Below are 16,705 nucleotides of genomic sequence, written 5' to 3'. Positions count from 1 at the left end.
TGGCCGCCCCTCACGGGCGACCCATTTACACAAGGTGGAGGATGTCAAAAGTTACAGTTTGATGGGATTGGCAGTGTCACATGACCATCTGGACAGGAGCAGAGTGTTGCAAACATCACATGAGTTAAGAAGTGCGGCAGTGTCACATGACCATCTGTGCTGGGAAACAGTGTTTCACATAATCCTCTTCATCTTCTCAAGAGCAACTCATAAGAATAATCAATCTAATTACTTCATATATTTACTTTTTTTTAAAGGCTTTATCTTCATATGCATGCTTTTTTTTTTAAAACATGCAAAAAATACACTTAGAGCGTAAATAAACTATGCTTTAACTCATAGAACTTTAGGACAAACTCCTGCTCTGCAAGGGCAGGAAATGAAAAAAGCTATTTACAAATGCTCTTTTATAGATCTGTGCGTCTTCTGCTCGCTCGTTACTCAATCAATCTTAGTGGATTTGTCTACACACCATTCATCACAACAGCTATATCTGCAATCCTGTAGGAGCCTCTCGAGTACCATTATCAATAAATCAAGTTTTTCAATACAAGATGCTATATTTCCACTTAAGGAAAAGAAAGTTGTGATCATTTTGATACAATGATGAGTGGATCTTCTCATATAAAGTGTAATAATAATAATTCATAGTATATTTTTTATTCATTTTTCAATATTCACTTTTAAGTAAAACTTTTGTAAAATATTCAGATCATCAAAGCACCCACGTGTGTGATGTTTTAAGGGTTAAAAATACAAGGTAATTTCAAGGTAATCACAAGTATACGGACCAGTAAATGACGTTAAAGAAGAGGAAGGTGAAGGGGAAGAGGGCTCGGGCGTACAGGTCGACTCGTTTGGCCGCCGAGGGGATCACAGGTTTCGGAGGAGGGGGTTTCTTGTTTTTCTTCGACTGGGATTTGCCAGCACCGGCGCCCAAATCGATCGGCTTCCCATAGCAGTCAAAGTTCGACAGCTCAAAGTCCCGCGGGAGCGAGCCCACGATGCTGAAGTCGTTGGTCCGCAGGTCCGATTTGGAGGTGCACACCTTCTTGCAGCGAGTCTCGGCCACCTGGGTGTTAAAGAGATGAGGGTGAACAGGATGGACTAAAAACAGTCTGCAGCAGTGCATTTATCTACTACTATCTGGAATCCATGCACCAGGACACGATAAGTCTGTGAGCGTGCCGCCGGCTGCCCCTGAGGATGTGCAGCCTCAACAAAGTTCTTAAAATCTGAACTGATGAGGAGCAGAGTGGGATTACTGCGCACAGAGCCGAGACTAAAAATGATGATCATCCAAATACTAATCGAACCGTTATCTTTAAATACACAGGAAGGAGCACTTCCTGGACTCAAAGCAGTGTTAGTTTTAGTCACTCTGGATAGGGAAACATGCAGTCATAGAAAACAACACTTCAAGTCTCTCTTTTAAAACTGAAATTGCTTTTTATTTTCATGGCATTGTCCTGTAGCTCTTGAAGCAAACTTTGACGTGTTTGGCATCAAATCTTCTTCACGACCATGCCATGAAAATAAAGGCTCTTTAATTGTTTAAAAGAGAGAGTGCCTAAGAGTTCTTTCATGTCTTAATTATTGGATAGCAGTCTGGTTTGTTCAGTAGACTTCACTTTTAAGCTATTTTTGGGGCCTTTTTTGTCTTTATTGGATAGGACAGGAGGTACAGGATATGCTGGGAGGAGAGAGAAGCCCCCTCCCCCAGCTACATATATATTTGAGTCTATTGTGTATGCTTGAGATGGATTAGAGAGAGGTACAGATGCAATGATAGCTTTACACCACAACAACAAACAGCCACTGCTGACTATTTATATTGACTTTGTGCAGCTTTTTCAATACCTCTGTTTAATGCTAAAGTCTCATTTGAAATGTCAAAAATATATTTTTTGAGTTTCTCTGACAAGAAAGCTCAGACTCAGGTAAGAACTGAGTATTGACACAAAACAACAATCCCTGTTTGTTTGTGCTTGGTTAACATTTAATGTCTTTTCTTTTTAGATTCTTTATAGGTCGACCAAACTGCACAAATCAGTGTAGAGACTTTTCTGACTCTACAATTATACAAGAGCCCTCTGAATTCTCTACTTTGTCCGACTTCTGTTGGATGCATAAAAGTGTGTGTGTGTGTGTAAACAGTAGCAATGAAAGCATGGCGTCACCTTCACTGTGTGAAACATTTAAATGAGGCCCTTTAGGATTGTTGGATTGAAAACTGATTCCACTTTGAAAACCCAGTAAAGGATCTGTTTGATCCTGAAGCTTGGACAGAAACAACGACTGTTATTTTAAGAGAAAAAAGGCCGGTCTTCGGAGCCAAATTTAGATGTACTTTGTGCTTTACAGTGTTGCCTAATTTGGATGTTCTCTTATGCCCGGGTCTTGAAGCCCATCTGCACTCTGCATGCTATCCCAGTGGACAACCGGTGCTTATTAGATCTATCAACAGAAGGATGTAGTTTAATGTCATCCAAAAATCCCTTTCATCAACGTCCCTGAAGGCCTGCAGGGTGAACAGGATCTAATCAGACTATGGCTGCTTACTCACTGAAGTCATTAAGCTCATTAAGGCTTCATTATTTCGATTTGGTTTTGACAAGAAAACCCATTAAACCTCAATGGAATAACGTAATCCTCTAAACTCAAATGTGCTCCTGACTAACAGAGCTAGAGATAAATTAATTCCAATTAGGCCAACAGTTGGAAGAGCTGACGACTTACAGCATGCCCGATGTTCCTGTGAGTGTCTGACTTGAGTTCTGTCCGAGCTTTGTTAGTGTGTGATCCAGACTTCTCTACATTTTTAGAAGCGAGGACCCTATTGAAACTGAAGGAATTATTCTTTGCACAGATTATTTGGGGGCTTTAACATGCTTGAAAACTCACCAAATTTTGCAAAAAGTTCAAGAGTAAGTGAAATTTACGTGTGGAAGTGTTTTGGCTAAATATCTCATGGGTGCCGCCTAGAAATTTAAAAGTAACCTACATAAAATCCTCTTGCACCCATAGTCAAAACCCAACATGACAGCCACCATTTTTAAAATTTCTAAATCCTTCCTAATTAAGACCCGAGCACCGACCTCGGAGCGAGGACCCTATTGAAACTGAAGGAATTATTCTTTCCACAAATGAATCGCTAATTTGGCGTGTTTTGAATGTAAATAAGATCTGTATGCCTCGCTGTTAAATACCTGCCTGATGTCAGATCTGAAATATGCATTTTGTCATAGTACAGTATAGCCCTGTTTCCACCAAGCGGTCTGGTTTGGTTCTGTAAAGTTTGGTACCGTAAACCCTGACCTTGCTTGCGTTTCCACAGCCAACAGTACCCTCAATAGGTAGGCGGGGTGTAAGCCCGATGGTGAAAGCTGCTTCAACTATGTAAAAGTAGTAGAAGTCTTAGCAGTAAACATCATGAGCAGTGAGACACAGTGTAGTCGACAATAAGTTCAATGTTCAACCTTTAACCAAAGGGCAACAATGGAGGACGTCCAGCAGAGGTCTGCACCTCCGAGGTCGTCCACGGGGCGGTGCTACCGACTGACGTTAGTCGCAAAAAAAACAACAGCCTTGAAATCCACGGGGTATTTAAACACTGTCAAACAGGAAGTGAAGATTGTTTAGACCAATCAACCAACTGCAGTGCGTCTCGCTCCAGCCTTCAGGCTAGGATCAGTATACCTAGTAACCCAAAAGAAGGGTAGCAAAATAATTGGACCGTACGGATTGGTTATTTTGGTTTCATTCCCAATTGGTTGACAGTGGAAAGATCAATGAAGGCGTACTGTACCAAACACAACTGAACCGGACCGCTTGGTGGAAACGGGGCTAAAGTTACTGTAGATTAGATGGTACTTTTTATTCATGTCAAACTGCAAAGTGAACACAAAGTGTCCAAAAAAGCACCAGCAATGAAATGTTGTGGTGTGTTTGACATAACTATTTATCTTAAAAGAGCAGGTTTGCTTGAGCGCATACAGACAGCTATCGTTATAGTCCACTAATAAAGACACGCAAACATATACAAAAGTTATCAAAGCAGATGTACTGACATGTAAGGTGCTGACATGAAGTGGCGTCCCTCCCGTCCCGTTGACCGTGTTGTTCTTGGTAGCAGGAATCTTTCCCGCAGCTTTATCCTTGGCTGCCATCTTAATCTTCTCCGCTTCGATACGCTTAGGGCTGTTGAGCATCACTTGAACCACGGCGTACTCCACCAGCGAGGCAAAACCAAACAGCAGGCAGGCGATGAGCCAGATGTCGATGGCCTTGACGTAGGACACTTTGGGCAGCTCTGAAGCCAGCGAGGTGCACTCGGAGGACAGGGAGAGCACTGAGAGGATGCCTTTACAAGGAGAGGAGACAAGTGACCTTATCAGTCATAAAGTAAGAGGAAGCTGGATGTGAAACACACAATTCTAACTTCAATCGCTGTCTGTGATATTTTTCATACTACTACCACCAACACCAGTAGTTTCTCTGGGTGGTTTTTGAAACAATGCAAGAGAGGAATTTAAGCATGTTCTTTAATAACTGGGTCTACTGTGGAGGCAGCTATATGTGAGCAGCCCTGGAGTCCAGGACACATTTCCCTAAGGGGATGATGAAGTGTATCCTATGCTATGGTATCATATCGTATGGTGTTGATTGGTATGAACAAACAGAAGCCAAAGAGAAATTTACCAAAATGTGCTAGTTCTAATCCAAACAGGAGCAGAGATACAGGAAAAAACTAAAGACTATCTGACTATCTGAATGACTTACACTGGACAACAACAACTTGGACCAGTGATTCAATGTCATCCCCAATAACTGTATGTTCCAGTTTTGGATCGTTGGTGCTTTGGATGCATTTTGGAGTATTGTTGATCATTATCCAGCTCCAGATAGTTCTGATGGTGTTACGATAATCGCCAACATATGCCGCTAACTTTGGTCAGTCTTTATTGTGTCGGCTAAATGTTTGTTTCCACTGTGAAGGAGCCAATAATCCATCCACTGATTGGAGAAAAAATTGGTTAATTTCCTACTTAGAGCTCGAGATACTGACCAAATGTATCTTTAAATATTTAACAAAAACTGCACAGAATCCGATCCATGCAGAGAGGACTACAACTACAACTCCATGACCGTTCTTTACCTCTTATATCAGGTCATCTCCAAGAGCTCAGACAGTCTCTAATGATCGTGAATGTAAATTGTTTTTATCTCTGATTGCTAACACGATTACAGGTTAGCGATCCCCTCTGACCTGCACAGGCGCCGGCTACATCAGAGAAACTCCAATGACTCCTCTGAGGGTTTTATGACCACAAATGACGGGCTTCACTCCCCTCACCTACTGTAATGATTCTTTAGAGAGATAATAAATACAAAGAGATGACCGATGGGGTTTGTCTCCACGCCTCATTATGGTCACTCATCAAGGAAGAGTTCATACAGGGTTCAGGATTTCTAATCAAGACGGCTCCTTCCTCTCTGGAACAGAGCGTTAAAGAGAGCGTCGTCAAGTCTGAAACCCACCTATTATGTATGAACAGAGGGAAACATGAAAGGTGGCGATACTGAAATAGCTTTGTTTCCCTTGTTCCCCTATGACACACTCAGCTGCATGTATAAACTTGCTCTTTGATTCAGACTGTTTCTGTAATGCAATTGTAAACCATTGTTGGGGTTACCTTTAATATTTCCTCTATCTGGAAAGAAAACAGTAAGCACATAAAAACACAGACTCCCAGTTAACACAGGGAAACACACACACATGCACAGCACAGAGCAATAAATGAGAGTAGGCCCACACCTGGGTGTCGACTGACCTGGACTGATCCCATTTAGAGAGGAGTCAGAGGAGGCTTCCAGGAGGAATCGGAGTGATGATGGGATGAAAGTGGTGATAAACAACTGGAGGGAGGATGGAGAGAAAGGAGGTGGTGGAAGACTGGTTTGGGATAAAAAATTGATTATCTTAGCCATGCAGCCCTGCACACACAATGGTGCCCGTGTGATGCTGTATGTGGATGACACTGACATATTACACACAGGTTTAGTTATCGGGGAGGAGGAGAAGTAGGAGGTGGAATGGACATTTTTTCCAACTAGCTTATGAACCTTGTTTAAGAGGTTTGTTCCCCTTATCCATCATGCAAGGTGAAGTGAAAACTGAAAGTGAGAGGGACACTGGAAATCTGTTTTATACCTGCAATTTCAACATGGAGTAGTCCCAAACCCTTTCAGCATCCCCTCAGGCTCACAGTCCAGTTATCTAGCTCGACCTATTTCAGTTCGGGCAAATTGTGCTCCTCTGTGGTTGAGGGAAAAACAGCCCTGCTCCTCATGCCCCTCAGCATATTCTTCATTAATTGGGTTAAAAGGATCAGGTGTGCCTCGTTGGCCCCCTGAGTGTCAACTGGCTCTCCCTGTCTCCTGAAAAACCCTTGATGCCCACAGTGATTTGCATAAGGATTTACCAGAGAGACAAGAGCCTGATGTCATTTTCCTTTCATTAGCAAAGCCTTGTCCCTGCATGATTTAAACTTGACTATAAAAAAGTTTGTTAAAGTTTGGAAAACTGTGTCTGTGACTAACAGGCATGAAAACATAGATGAACAGCAAAGTGGCTAGCTAGTAAACCAAACCCAAAGGGGCAGTATGATATATTTTAGACACTTGGTTATTAGATATGACTGAGTGTGTTAATGACCGACATGAACACCAAACCTATTAGGGTTAAGTCCAAGGGTGGTCCTGAAATCACCCACCACTCATCATATAGTGAACTATAGGGCAGTCGACATTTTTTGTGCTGTCTTAATTATGAGTGAGGATTATTATACCCTATGTAGTGGAATCTGTTGTTACCCATAATGCACTGTGAAAAGAAGGATGCAACCAATGGTCACTAATCAAGCAATATGTACCATCATGCATTGCGGTGCAAAGCTTTTAGTATTATATTTGATTATTTTAAGAAAATACGCTCAATATAATATTAGTTATTAATTACATTTTTGCCATTATTTACCGTATTATTGATCCTCGGCTGCACCTTTTAAACGTGCATCCGCAGTGAAGTCATTATCAGTGGTTGTCACGATGGAGAATAGTGTCATTATTCTGTAACCGTAGTTCAGTTCCTAATATTTTTTCTAGGTAGTAGTTATTTTCTATGACAAGTAGCGGTCCCTTTAAGAAAAAAAACATGGAGTTGGAAACAGGAAGTTGTGATCAGAAAGTACAGGAGCCACATTGCTAAGAGAACAGCCATCGTCCAACTGCTTGTTTCCATCCGCGATCATCTGCAGCTCAGTGGACAGACAGTGGTGTCTTTATTGTGATGGACAGTTCACTATGTGGTCCACTATAGAGAACTCCTTATGAATGGAGAAGTGAGTAGTCAACAAGTGTGATTTCAGACACTCCAATGACTAAAAAAATAAACTAGCTATATGAAGTGATTTATCACTCATACAACAACACTGGACATGGTTCCATGCTTGATAGATAAAAGTCCTTCAGGATGTCAAAGTGATTGATAATGTCGTGATGGAGATGATTGGGGCCACAGTGTCAGTGATCCTTAAAAAACCATAAATCCTACTATGGTTTTCGTTTTATCGACCATTTTCTTTTCCCCATGGCTTTTTACAACAATACTTTTCACACTTCCTTACCGCCATAGCATCCACACTCTTTCATACACCTTTTGTTTTATCCCACCAACCATACACTCTATCTGCCCTGGTTGAACACCAGAAGGACTATCTACAGATCAAATGGATTGGTAAACGTCAGTGGCAGATTGTGGGATTGATTAAGTCATCCGTACCCAAAGGTACCCTGGCGGCACTGGCATCAGGGTTGATCCAGAAGGACAGCCAGGAGAGGACTACGATGAGCAGGGTTGGGGCGTAAACACCCATCATGTAGAAGCCAACCTGTCGCCTGAGAGTGAAGATGACCTCCACACAAGTGTAGTACCCTGCAAGAAGAACAAGTTCAAACACCATTAAATAACCAAAGTTAGTCATCCAGTTAGTCTTAAGATTTAAAGATGAGAGGTAGGCATTGGTATATCCAGCACTGGAATCACAAAGTGGGGCTTCTTCTAAGTTCATCTAAGTCCCGACAAACTCACGTCGACTCAAATGAATGCATTTGTGCAAGCTTGGCAGCATGGGAAGGGCTGTGGAAAATGTTGGGTCGTTCATGAGTTATTGCCAGTGGTACAACAAGCATTTTAGCCAAACAGCTGTAAATAACTTAATGTAGTCATTGAATGAATTGTATGCAATGTTGGCATTTTTTAGTTTATTTCTCAGAAGCCAAAGCAATATATTCTGAATTAAACAGATACCGAGGTATAGAACAAAGGCAACATGATAAATCAATAATCAAGTCGTGTGAGCAAATGTTTTTTTGTATCTACCTTCTTCTGTGTGAGTGCAAAGCCAAGCGAAGCTGAACACAACATTTGTAAAAGAAAAAGAGATGATAATGAAAGAGAAAGGTCAATGGGCAGGCGGCCTTCAACATCAATTTGGCTAACTTAATGCTGTGGGACCTGTTCAGCACCCAGACCAGCACCCCAGAAATCTCTGATTCCATGATCATGTATGACTTTAAGTAGACTGGAGCATGTCTCTTTCAACAGTGCAACATTCAGAAATGATAAATTCTTTCCAATCCATCTCTGCTGGAAATACGGTTTCCATTAGTCGGCTTTACACCAGTATGGAGAAAGCACCGATACCCTTCAGACCTCCTACAGCCGCGTTGTGTTTCTGCTCTGTGAGTCTGAACTGGTGGAGTAGATGAGCTGAAGTCATATTTAACCAGCCCAGGGATCTCTGCAGTGAGCTTAATACAGCATATAAGGGTTCGCCTGTGTCGCAGAGCCGGCTCCCACCGTTCGCACACAGAGGGGATCTTTGTGTCTGGCAAAGTTGCCATGACAACCTGTTAAAAAGGCTGACTCATTGCCAGTGTTGAGCCTCCAAAGTGTGAGAGCACTAAGGTCATACCGACTCTGTTGGCTGATAGAGGTTTTTCCATTCATTTGTATTTCTCTGCTGTTTTTGGTACTCATATTGGTCTGAATGTGTGGATGGCTCAGTTCAAAGACTCATTCAACGTTTTATATTCCTTTTTATTTTATGAATATAATTTAGCCCCACCAATATGTGGAGAATGTGGCCAGTGCAGCGTGTTTAATGGTCCAGGTTTATTAGATATAAACTTAATTTATACACAATTTAACACATATAAACTACATTTCTTACATGTACCATTACCAGTAAAGGAGGACGAGGAGTAACTAAACATCTGACACATAGAGCAAAAGAGAACACAAGAGAGGGAGAGGCAGAAAAAGAAGCCATCGTAAATGAAGCTAAATGCTAAGCTAGCCTGAGAGTAGGTAGTTAAAATAAGGGAAACTGTTTAGCAGATTAGTCGCTAGAGAGCAAGAGTGCTCTTTGATAACTTCAAAACGTACAGTTTTTTAGAAACAACAATTGTAAGGAACTTGGGAGAAAAATGAACAATGAAGCTTTAGCTCTGTCAATCAGCACAGAACAACACTGCAGCAGCGGAGAACAGAACAGGAAGTGATGCAATACGCTACCTGTAGTACATAGGATATCAGATTCCTCTGGATGGAAACAATGCTCTAGTTAAAAATCTAATGCTGCTTTGCAGATGTGGACAGAAATGTGTTTAGCTTTGTTGGACCTGAAGGACACACTTTGCTTTTTTAGTGAGTTACACTGAATGTAATACTAGCTTGTATTTGTTTACAGAAGTTTACACAGGGCAGCTTTAATTTCTTAATGTATGCGTGGATTAATTTCTAACCAAAGGCAAGTTTTTTATTCATGTGTTTCTTATTTTTTTTATAGATATTTTATGTAACTGTGGGCTGAATCTTACCACAGAACTACCAATGTTTGTTTGTCCACACTTAACCCTCATAATAGTCTTAAATCTAAGTAGATATAACTGATATGGAGTTTTAGCACTAAGTCTGGTCTTATGTGCTGTGTTTTTTTTTAGCTCTCTTTTGTATAAGAGCAGAGAGGAACATTTTTTGGGAGTTCTTCAGAATTTCAAAATCAATTTAAGTTGATTAAATGATCCAAGAACAACTTTGTCTGGGCATTGCCCCCCTCTGCAATATAATCCACAGTGCACACTTTCTTTATCAAGACGTTTCAATCTAATTTCTCTGAACAAAGCCAGGATTGAGGTGTAATAATCCTCCGGCCTTTACCAGAAAGAAAGATAGACAGATGGTTACCTGGAGTCAGATAAGAACGTGCACTTGAAGCGTGTTTGTTGCTTCCAGGATCTGACTGAAAGATTCCATCTTTCAATCAACTGAACCCAAATACTCGTAGCTTAACAAAAAGGCCAATCATCCACCGCTGACATCCTAACTCAGACCTCGAGAACCGCGGGTACGATGGCAACAATGGAAAAGAAAACAAATCAACACAGTTCAAAAACACGGCCCGTCCGTCAATTGATGTGACAACAAGATCAAGATAACAAATAAAAAAGGTTTGTAGTTGTGTCCAAAGACAGATTTTGAAATGTCTTGACTTGAAAAACAAACTCGATGATGAAGTGAAAACATCAACTTCTTGGCCAAGTTATTAATAATCAGGACAAGCACCGGGCATGTGGACTTACTTCTGGTGTCCAAGATCATTTTTCAAAGCTTTGAGCCGATCCAGAACATAATGTTCACTTTCCAGAAAGAATTATTAATGAATGGAAGATAGAGAAGCCAAAAAAATGAATAGAAGTCAAAACTTTGATGAGCCTTAAAAATAGTCTTTGATGGAAATTATGGGAAGGACAACTTGATCTCACAGTGGCCTCTGAAACGACCTCATGACACTGCGTTACGGGGTGGTGGCGTTCCGTGTGTTAACATTACAAGATGGTACATCACCATTTTGCAAGGAATCTCACCTGTTCACATTAGGCATGACTGTTTCGTACCAAGCACAATGCCCCCCCCACCCCCTCTCCCCCGCTGGTCTACATTCACATTAGTAACAGTGTTCATTACACGAGTACACTTGAGTATGAACACAGTCCGATGCAGCAGGTGGCAGATTGCACATAGTTGGTTTGCAAATCTGCCAAAAAGCAGAAAGAAGAAGAAGCAACCATGGCAACCATTCACAGACTGAGCATAGACTGAGTCCATCCTGCTAACTGTGGATGTTTTTGTTATTTCTGAGACGCCAACAACGACCCTCTTCCTACTTCCACATCTACCGTGCAGCTCAGAGGATGAAACGGGCCCGTGCTGCGTGGATACAACGGATTTTGAAGCGACAGGAGCCGTTTAGAATCGCGTCTTATGGCGGTCCACTTCCTTGTTTGAGCACAGTTGCGTTCACATCTCCCGAGGACAGTACTCAAGCACACATGAATTGTACCCGAGACCACCTCTTCAAGCGGACTCGGGCACAGTACCCAAGTACGGTACGGTATGTTTGTGTTCACACTGATCAGATGAACCAGACTTTGGGATCCCGCGTACTCAGATCCGGGCCCGGGTCCCTAATGTGAAACCCCCCTAATACACATTAAATCAGTAATATAGTATTATTCACTCCTGTCAGGAACTTTGAGGTTTATAACCTCCTGCAGAAAACTTAAAAGACCTCCAAATAATTAAAATTACAACAAGGACCCGTACCTGTTCCTTCATAGAATTTTGTGCAGTTCCCGTAATCAATATCTTCTTGTCTGATGTCAAACTGTGGCAGAGCGATGGCGTCCATTTGCACGGGGTCTCCCGTCTGCCACATGAACTGCAGGTCGTCCGTGGTGTATCCAACTGAACGAAAGAATCACAAACCGACACAGAAAGTGAAACACTCCCACACACACATACATGCAAATATAGCGTGTAAACCAAAGGAGCGTGCTCACACATGCATGTTTATATTCATATAAAAGCCCACAGTATCTGCTCGCATGTTTATCACACTCATAAACAGGAACTTACAACATGATATAAACGCACACAGACGAGCAGAAAGCATTAAGTCTCAGCCGTCAGCTTTAGCATTAGTGGGAATGGCTTGAAGTTATTTTGCTTATTTAGGTCCAAACTGCTTTGTAAACAAGATGCAATAACTACAGTCGAGCTCAATTAGCTGCGAGACTTTCACAACAGCCTTAAAATATGATGATTTATTCCACTGCTCTAAGTGCCCGCCACTGAAAATGGCTTCTAAACACAAGCAAACAGCTTTCATTTACCCCCAAAACAACTATTTTATAAAAAACAACAAATGGATTCCCAACACATTAATACTGTATCTTCCTCATACTAACAAGAAGACGGGTTAAAAGTCCAGTCTCCCTTTGGTGTCAGGAATAATGTTTCACGGTGTGTTAAATATGTTGTTAATACATTTGTATAATAAAAGGCAGAAAAGAGGACTTTAGGCAGACATGATAAACAGAGAGACTGGAGGTGCATGTTGGTGTGTTTAAATGACAGCAGGGTGCCACGGAGCTGGTGTTACACCTTAGGGGAACAAGGGACGAAGTAAACAAGTACTACTGTAGCCTACACATGAAGCAGTAGACAATCCGTACCATGCCTAAGCACGCTTTAACCTCAAAGTTCAGTTTGTTTGACTAGTGTGAGACCTCCGATCTGTGCTCAAGCACGGTACACTTCCTTGGCCCTGGCATGCTTGGAAGAGGTGTGCTTCTGCACGATACAGTTCATGCACGAGCACAAGCATTGGTACACAATGTGGGGAACACACACAAAGGCAGTGTGCCAAATATGCAATTTGAAACTGGCCTACCTTGGTGGCACAACAAGCATGAAAAGTCACCTGAATGCTGTAAGTAGTTTGCTATATTTTGACGGTGTAAAAAACCGAGACCATACTAGCTAGCAAACTTAGCTGTTGATAACATAAATGTGTGTGCTTTTACACCGCAGGTCACACCTACACATTAACACACTGATGGTAGAGGCTGCTAAGTGTCCATCAGTATTAGGTCATTCCATCTTGCACAAAGGACACATCGGACATGTGGCTGCAGGAGCTGGGGTTTGAAACCCTTGACCTTCTGGTTGAGAGACGACAGACTCCACCACTGAGCCACAGCCACGTCTACCCCCACAGTGTGTTGTTGGTGGTATTGAAGACCATACAAACTTTAAACAAACCAAAGTGGCTTTAACAGGCACAGTCCCATGATATTTTAAGTGATGTAGCTGAGCAGCTAATTAACAGCTAGCCTGCAGTATCACATTAGCCGTTTTCTTATCAACTGTAAATGTTTGGTTGTGAGTTCAACAAGCTAACCTTCAGAATACAGTGTGGGCGGCGTAGTAGTAGTAGTAGTACATATGAATGGGATAAGTTACTTCTGATAGCAGCCTATGTCATCAGTGTGTGAATGTGTAGGTGTGACCTGCAGTGTAAAAGTGCTTTGAGTAGTCAGATTATACAAGCTCAAGTCCATTTACCATTTACAGCTTACAAACAGATACAGATGCTGTAGCAGACAAGAGCAATGCAATGTCATTCAAGTTGCACTTTAACTGATGATGGGGTGTAAGGTGATATCATTTAAGGAAAAACTCACAGCTCTCTAGTTGCATTTTACACCTCTGTGTGTCCATGGGGAACAACGTCAGATCCAGCGGACAAGAAAGGGTGACGGACAACCTGGAGGAGGATGAAGAAAAATCACAATTTCAGCTTTTTATTATGCTCTGCTTTTTTTTCTCTCTCTAGGGGTGATTGAAACCTAGAGGGTATTTGTAGTCCCATGGAAGATGAAGTGTATTGATCTTATGCTATGCATGTACAAGAAAGGGTGATGGACAACCTGGAGGAGGACGCAGACAGATATAATTGAATTATAATTTCCCCCTCTTATATCCAGTCAGTCTTACACTCAGACCTTGTTTGCATGACTCTAGTTCAGTCGTGAAATCTCATGGGATTGAAGGGTTTACCCAGATGTCTCTTTTTACTAGAGATGCATTTGTGCGGGGATAAACAAATGATGTTACACTCAAAGTGAAAGACAAATTCACCAGGATCATCTCAGAGCACGATGTATATGTCGCCCCAAGAAGTTACCATTTAGGCCCCTTTGAACATGAAAAAGTGTATTGATCGAATGCTATGCATGTAAACAGTCTCATTGGCTTTCAAGATTTCACTCAGCGTTAATGAAGTTTGACCCAGCAAGTGAAAAAAGAAGAAATGAACCCCGGAGAGTCATGTGCAGGAATTGTTAAAAGTTGCAGGTTTGCAGGGTCATTAAACACAAACGATTAATTATTACGTTATCATATCAAGGTCTGTGGGTGATGGTCCTGTGCACCTGGGGCTTGACTGCTATAATGCTTTTCTTTAATCTCCTTTAAACAAGCGTTGAAAGCTACATTGGGCACGCTTTGCTTTGCTGATGATGCCGTTCAATAGCCATTTGGTTTCACATGGGACTGCATTCATTCAGCCTCTTTATTGACCTGGAACAGATGGTGGTGTTTGCCATGAGCAGTCAACTTATTGGTTAATCAAGATCGAAGAAATGTGTCGATTTAGGATTTGTAATTTTAGTAACTGGTCTCACTGCTGTGTACTGAAAACGTCTGTCACAGTTTGTATCCATGTAGCTTTGTAGTTTGGGGATTGTATCTACGTTTCCTGGGTCATATGTTCTCACGCTCACTATGCTACACACATAGTAATGATAGGAGGAGAATCATGTTCTTATCAATGGTTCCCTGTTTTTCCCTCTGGATCAATATGTTGAAATCACCCACAGTAAGCTAATGTTATATATACTGTTATACTTCTTGAAAACTTTGTCTTCAAGAGAGTTAACTTGAGTTTAAACATCCAAATCTCAGCAGTGACAGATTTTAACCATTCAAACTGCATTTGAAACTTCATCTCCCTTCCATCTTTAGCAATCTAAATAAACCCTCACTGATCTCCTAACAGCAACAGATCCTAGCACACACACAGGGAGGGAGAGTAATACATTAGTGACATCCATAGACTTGACAGGTCAGGACATGTTCCTAGCTGTATGGCTCCAAATAAAATGTATATTCTGTAGGGACTTAAGAACCGGAGGATTCCCAGTCGAAGTCCCGGTGCAGACAAAAAAATGGAAGTTGGTCTGGTGGCTCGAGAGGTGCCAGGTCCCTACCCAAGTACTGCTGAGGTGCCCTTGAGCAAGGCACTGAGCCCCCAAACAGCTCTGGTGTGCTCCCACTCTGACATCTCTCCACTAATGCATGTCCACAGGTCCTGTTTGTGCATGGGTGTCATTTGGGACTATATGTGTGAGAAGCATGTCTCTCAAATTTCCCCTTGGAGCAATTATATAAATAGATTTCATGTGGAAAGAGACCTGTCACTACCTGACAAAAAAGTAAAGTAATGGTTTATTATAAAAAACAGTTATGTGACATTTTCCTGGAACATTTACTGCTTGGACAAACAACAAGTTTAGCACATTTCATTGGTCTTTTAATCACCTGTAGTATTTTTTTGTAAAAGTCCCAAACATGCCATAATGGCTGTTGACAAGGCTTTTGTTGGCATCATTGACGTCCATTACCTCATACTGATGAGGACGTCTCCATTACGGAAAATGAAGAGGAGGATGTTCTCCTGCGTGACGTCGTGGAAGTTTGCACTCTTCTCGTTGGCGAAGAACAGGTCGGGTTTCCAGAGACATTTGAACATCTTTGGATCGACGGTGAGAGAATCCGACTTGAAGTCCTGAGGGAGCTTCAGCCGGGGATCGTTCCACCGCTGTCGCAGGAAGATGTTGACTCTGTAGTCCTGTTACATAAACATACAAAGACAACATGGTTTAGATCTGTTGTTGGTTTCATTTTAAATTTTTGGGCACAAGTTGTTTGCTTTGAGTATACATGAACTAAAGGACAGTCTCTGTATGACTACTTCTTAGTCCCATTTTACATGAAGCTTTGAAGGGAGTGTTTATGGATTTCTAACCTTATATGAGTTAAATAAATGGATGTCAAAGATGCCCTGATGTTGTTCCAGATGTTACATGTGCCTCTTAGAGGAAGATGTCAAATCTGTTATTATTTTATCACAGAAACAAGACAGAAACAGCTGATTGTTTTTTGGGCTTTACATGCCTTTATTATATTGACAGGACAGTTGACAGAGTTGGAAATGGGGGAGAGAGAGCGTGGGGACTGACATGCATGAAAGGAGCCACATGTCGGATTTGAACCCGGGCTGCCCGCTTGGAGGAGTACAGCCTCCATACATGGGGTGCCTACACTAACCACTCTGCTAATGGCGCCCCCTGTTCTTATCTTTTTATATATGTTTTTGTTTTTTATGCAAATCTTGTGCACTATGGGTAATATGCAATCTATGTTGTTTGTAGTTTCCATCTGTAAGTGCTTCTTTGTTTACATTCTGATTGTTTGTTTCTGTTGTTTTCAGTGACTGGTTGAACTGTAGAGGAAGCTAAATGTGTGCAACACTGGAGGCCAAGACAAATGTCTCCAAAGGGACAATAAAGAGTGTCTGTGATTTCATATCGTATCCTATATCAAACTGGATGTCGTAATAGCCCTCTACCTTTGCTTTTTTTTTTTTTTTTTTTACAAAATAGCTCCACGACT

General features: G+C 41.6%; 1 protein-coding gene across 1 annotated transcript in view; it reads right to left on the bottom strand.

Moving 5' to 3' along the window:
• Window positions 1-692: 692 nt before the first annotated feature.
• glrbb (glycine receptor, beta b) overlaps window positions 693-16,705 on the bottom strand; it is a 32,282-nt gene continuing 16,269 nt past the window's right edge. Inside the window, exons 5-10 of the mRNA XM_061047581.1 lie at window positions 15,655-15,881; window positions 13,654-13,736; window positions 11,732-11,872; window positions 7,844-7,996; window positions 4,071-4,363; window positions 693-1,072 (exon numbers count right to left, since the gene is read on the bottom strand). Of these exons, the coding sequence (XP_060903564.1) occupies window positions 776-1,072; window positions 4,071-4,363; window positions 7,844-7,996; window positions 11,732-11,872; window positions 13,654-13,736; window positions 15,655-15,881 (1,194 nt within the window). The 3' untranslated portion in view covers window positions 693-775. The remainder of the gene's footprint in view (window positions 1,073-4,070; window positions 4,364-7,843; window positions 7,997-11,731; window positions 11,873-13,653; window positions 13,737-15,654; window positions 15,882-16,705) is intronic.

Source organism: Labrus mixtus, chromosome 10, assembly GCF_963584025.1.
Source record: "Labrus mixtus chromosome 10, fLabMix1.1, whole genome shotgun sequence".
Lineage (NCBI taxonomy): Eukaryota > Metazoa > Chordata > Actinopteri > Labriformes > Labridae > Labrus > Labrus mixtus.
The sequence above is the reverse complement of the archived record's forward strand: the minus strand, read 5'-3'. Positions and strand labels throughout refer to the sequence as shown.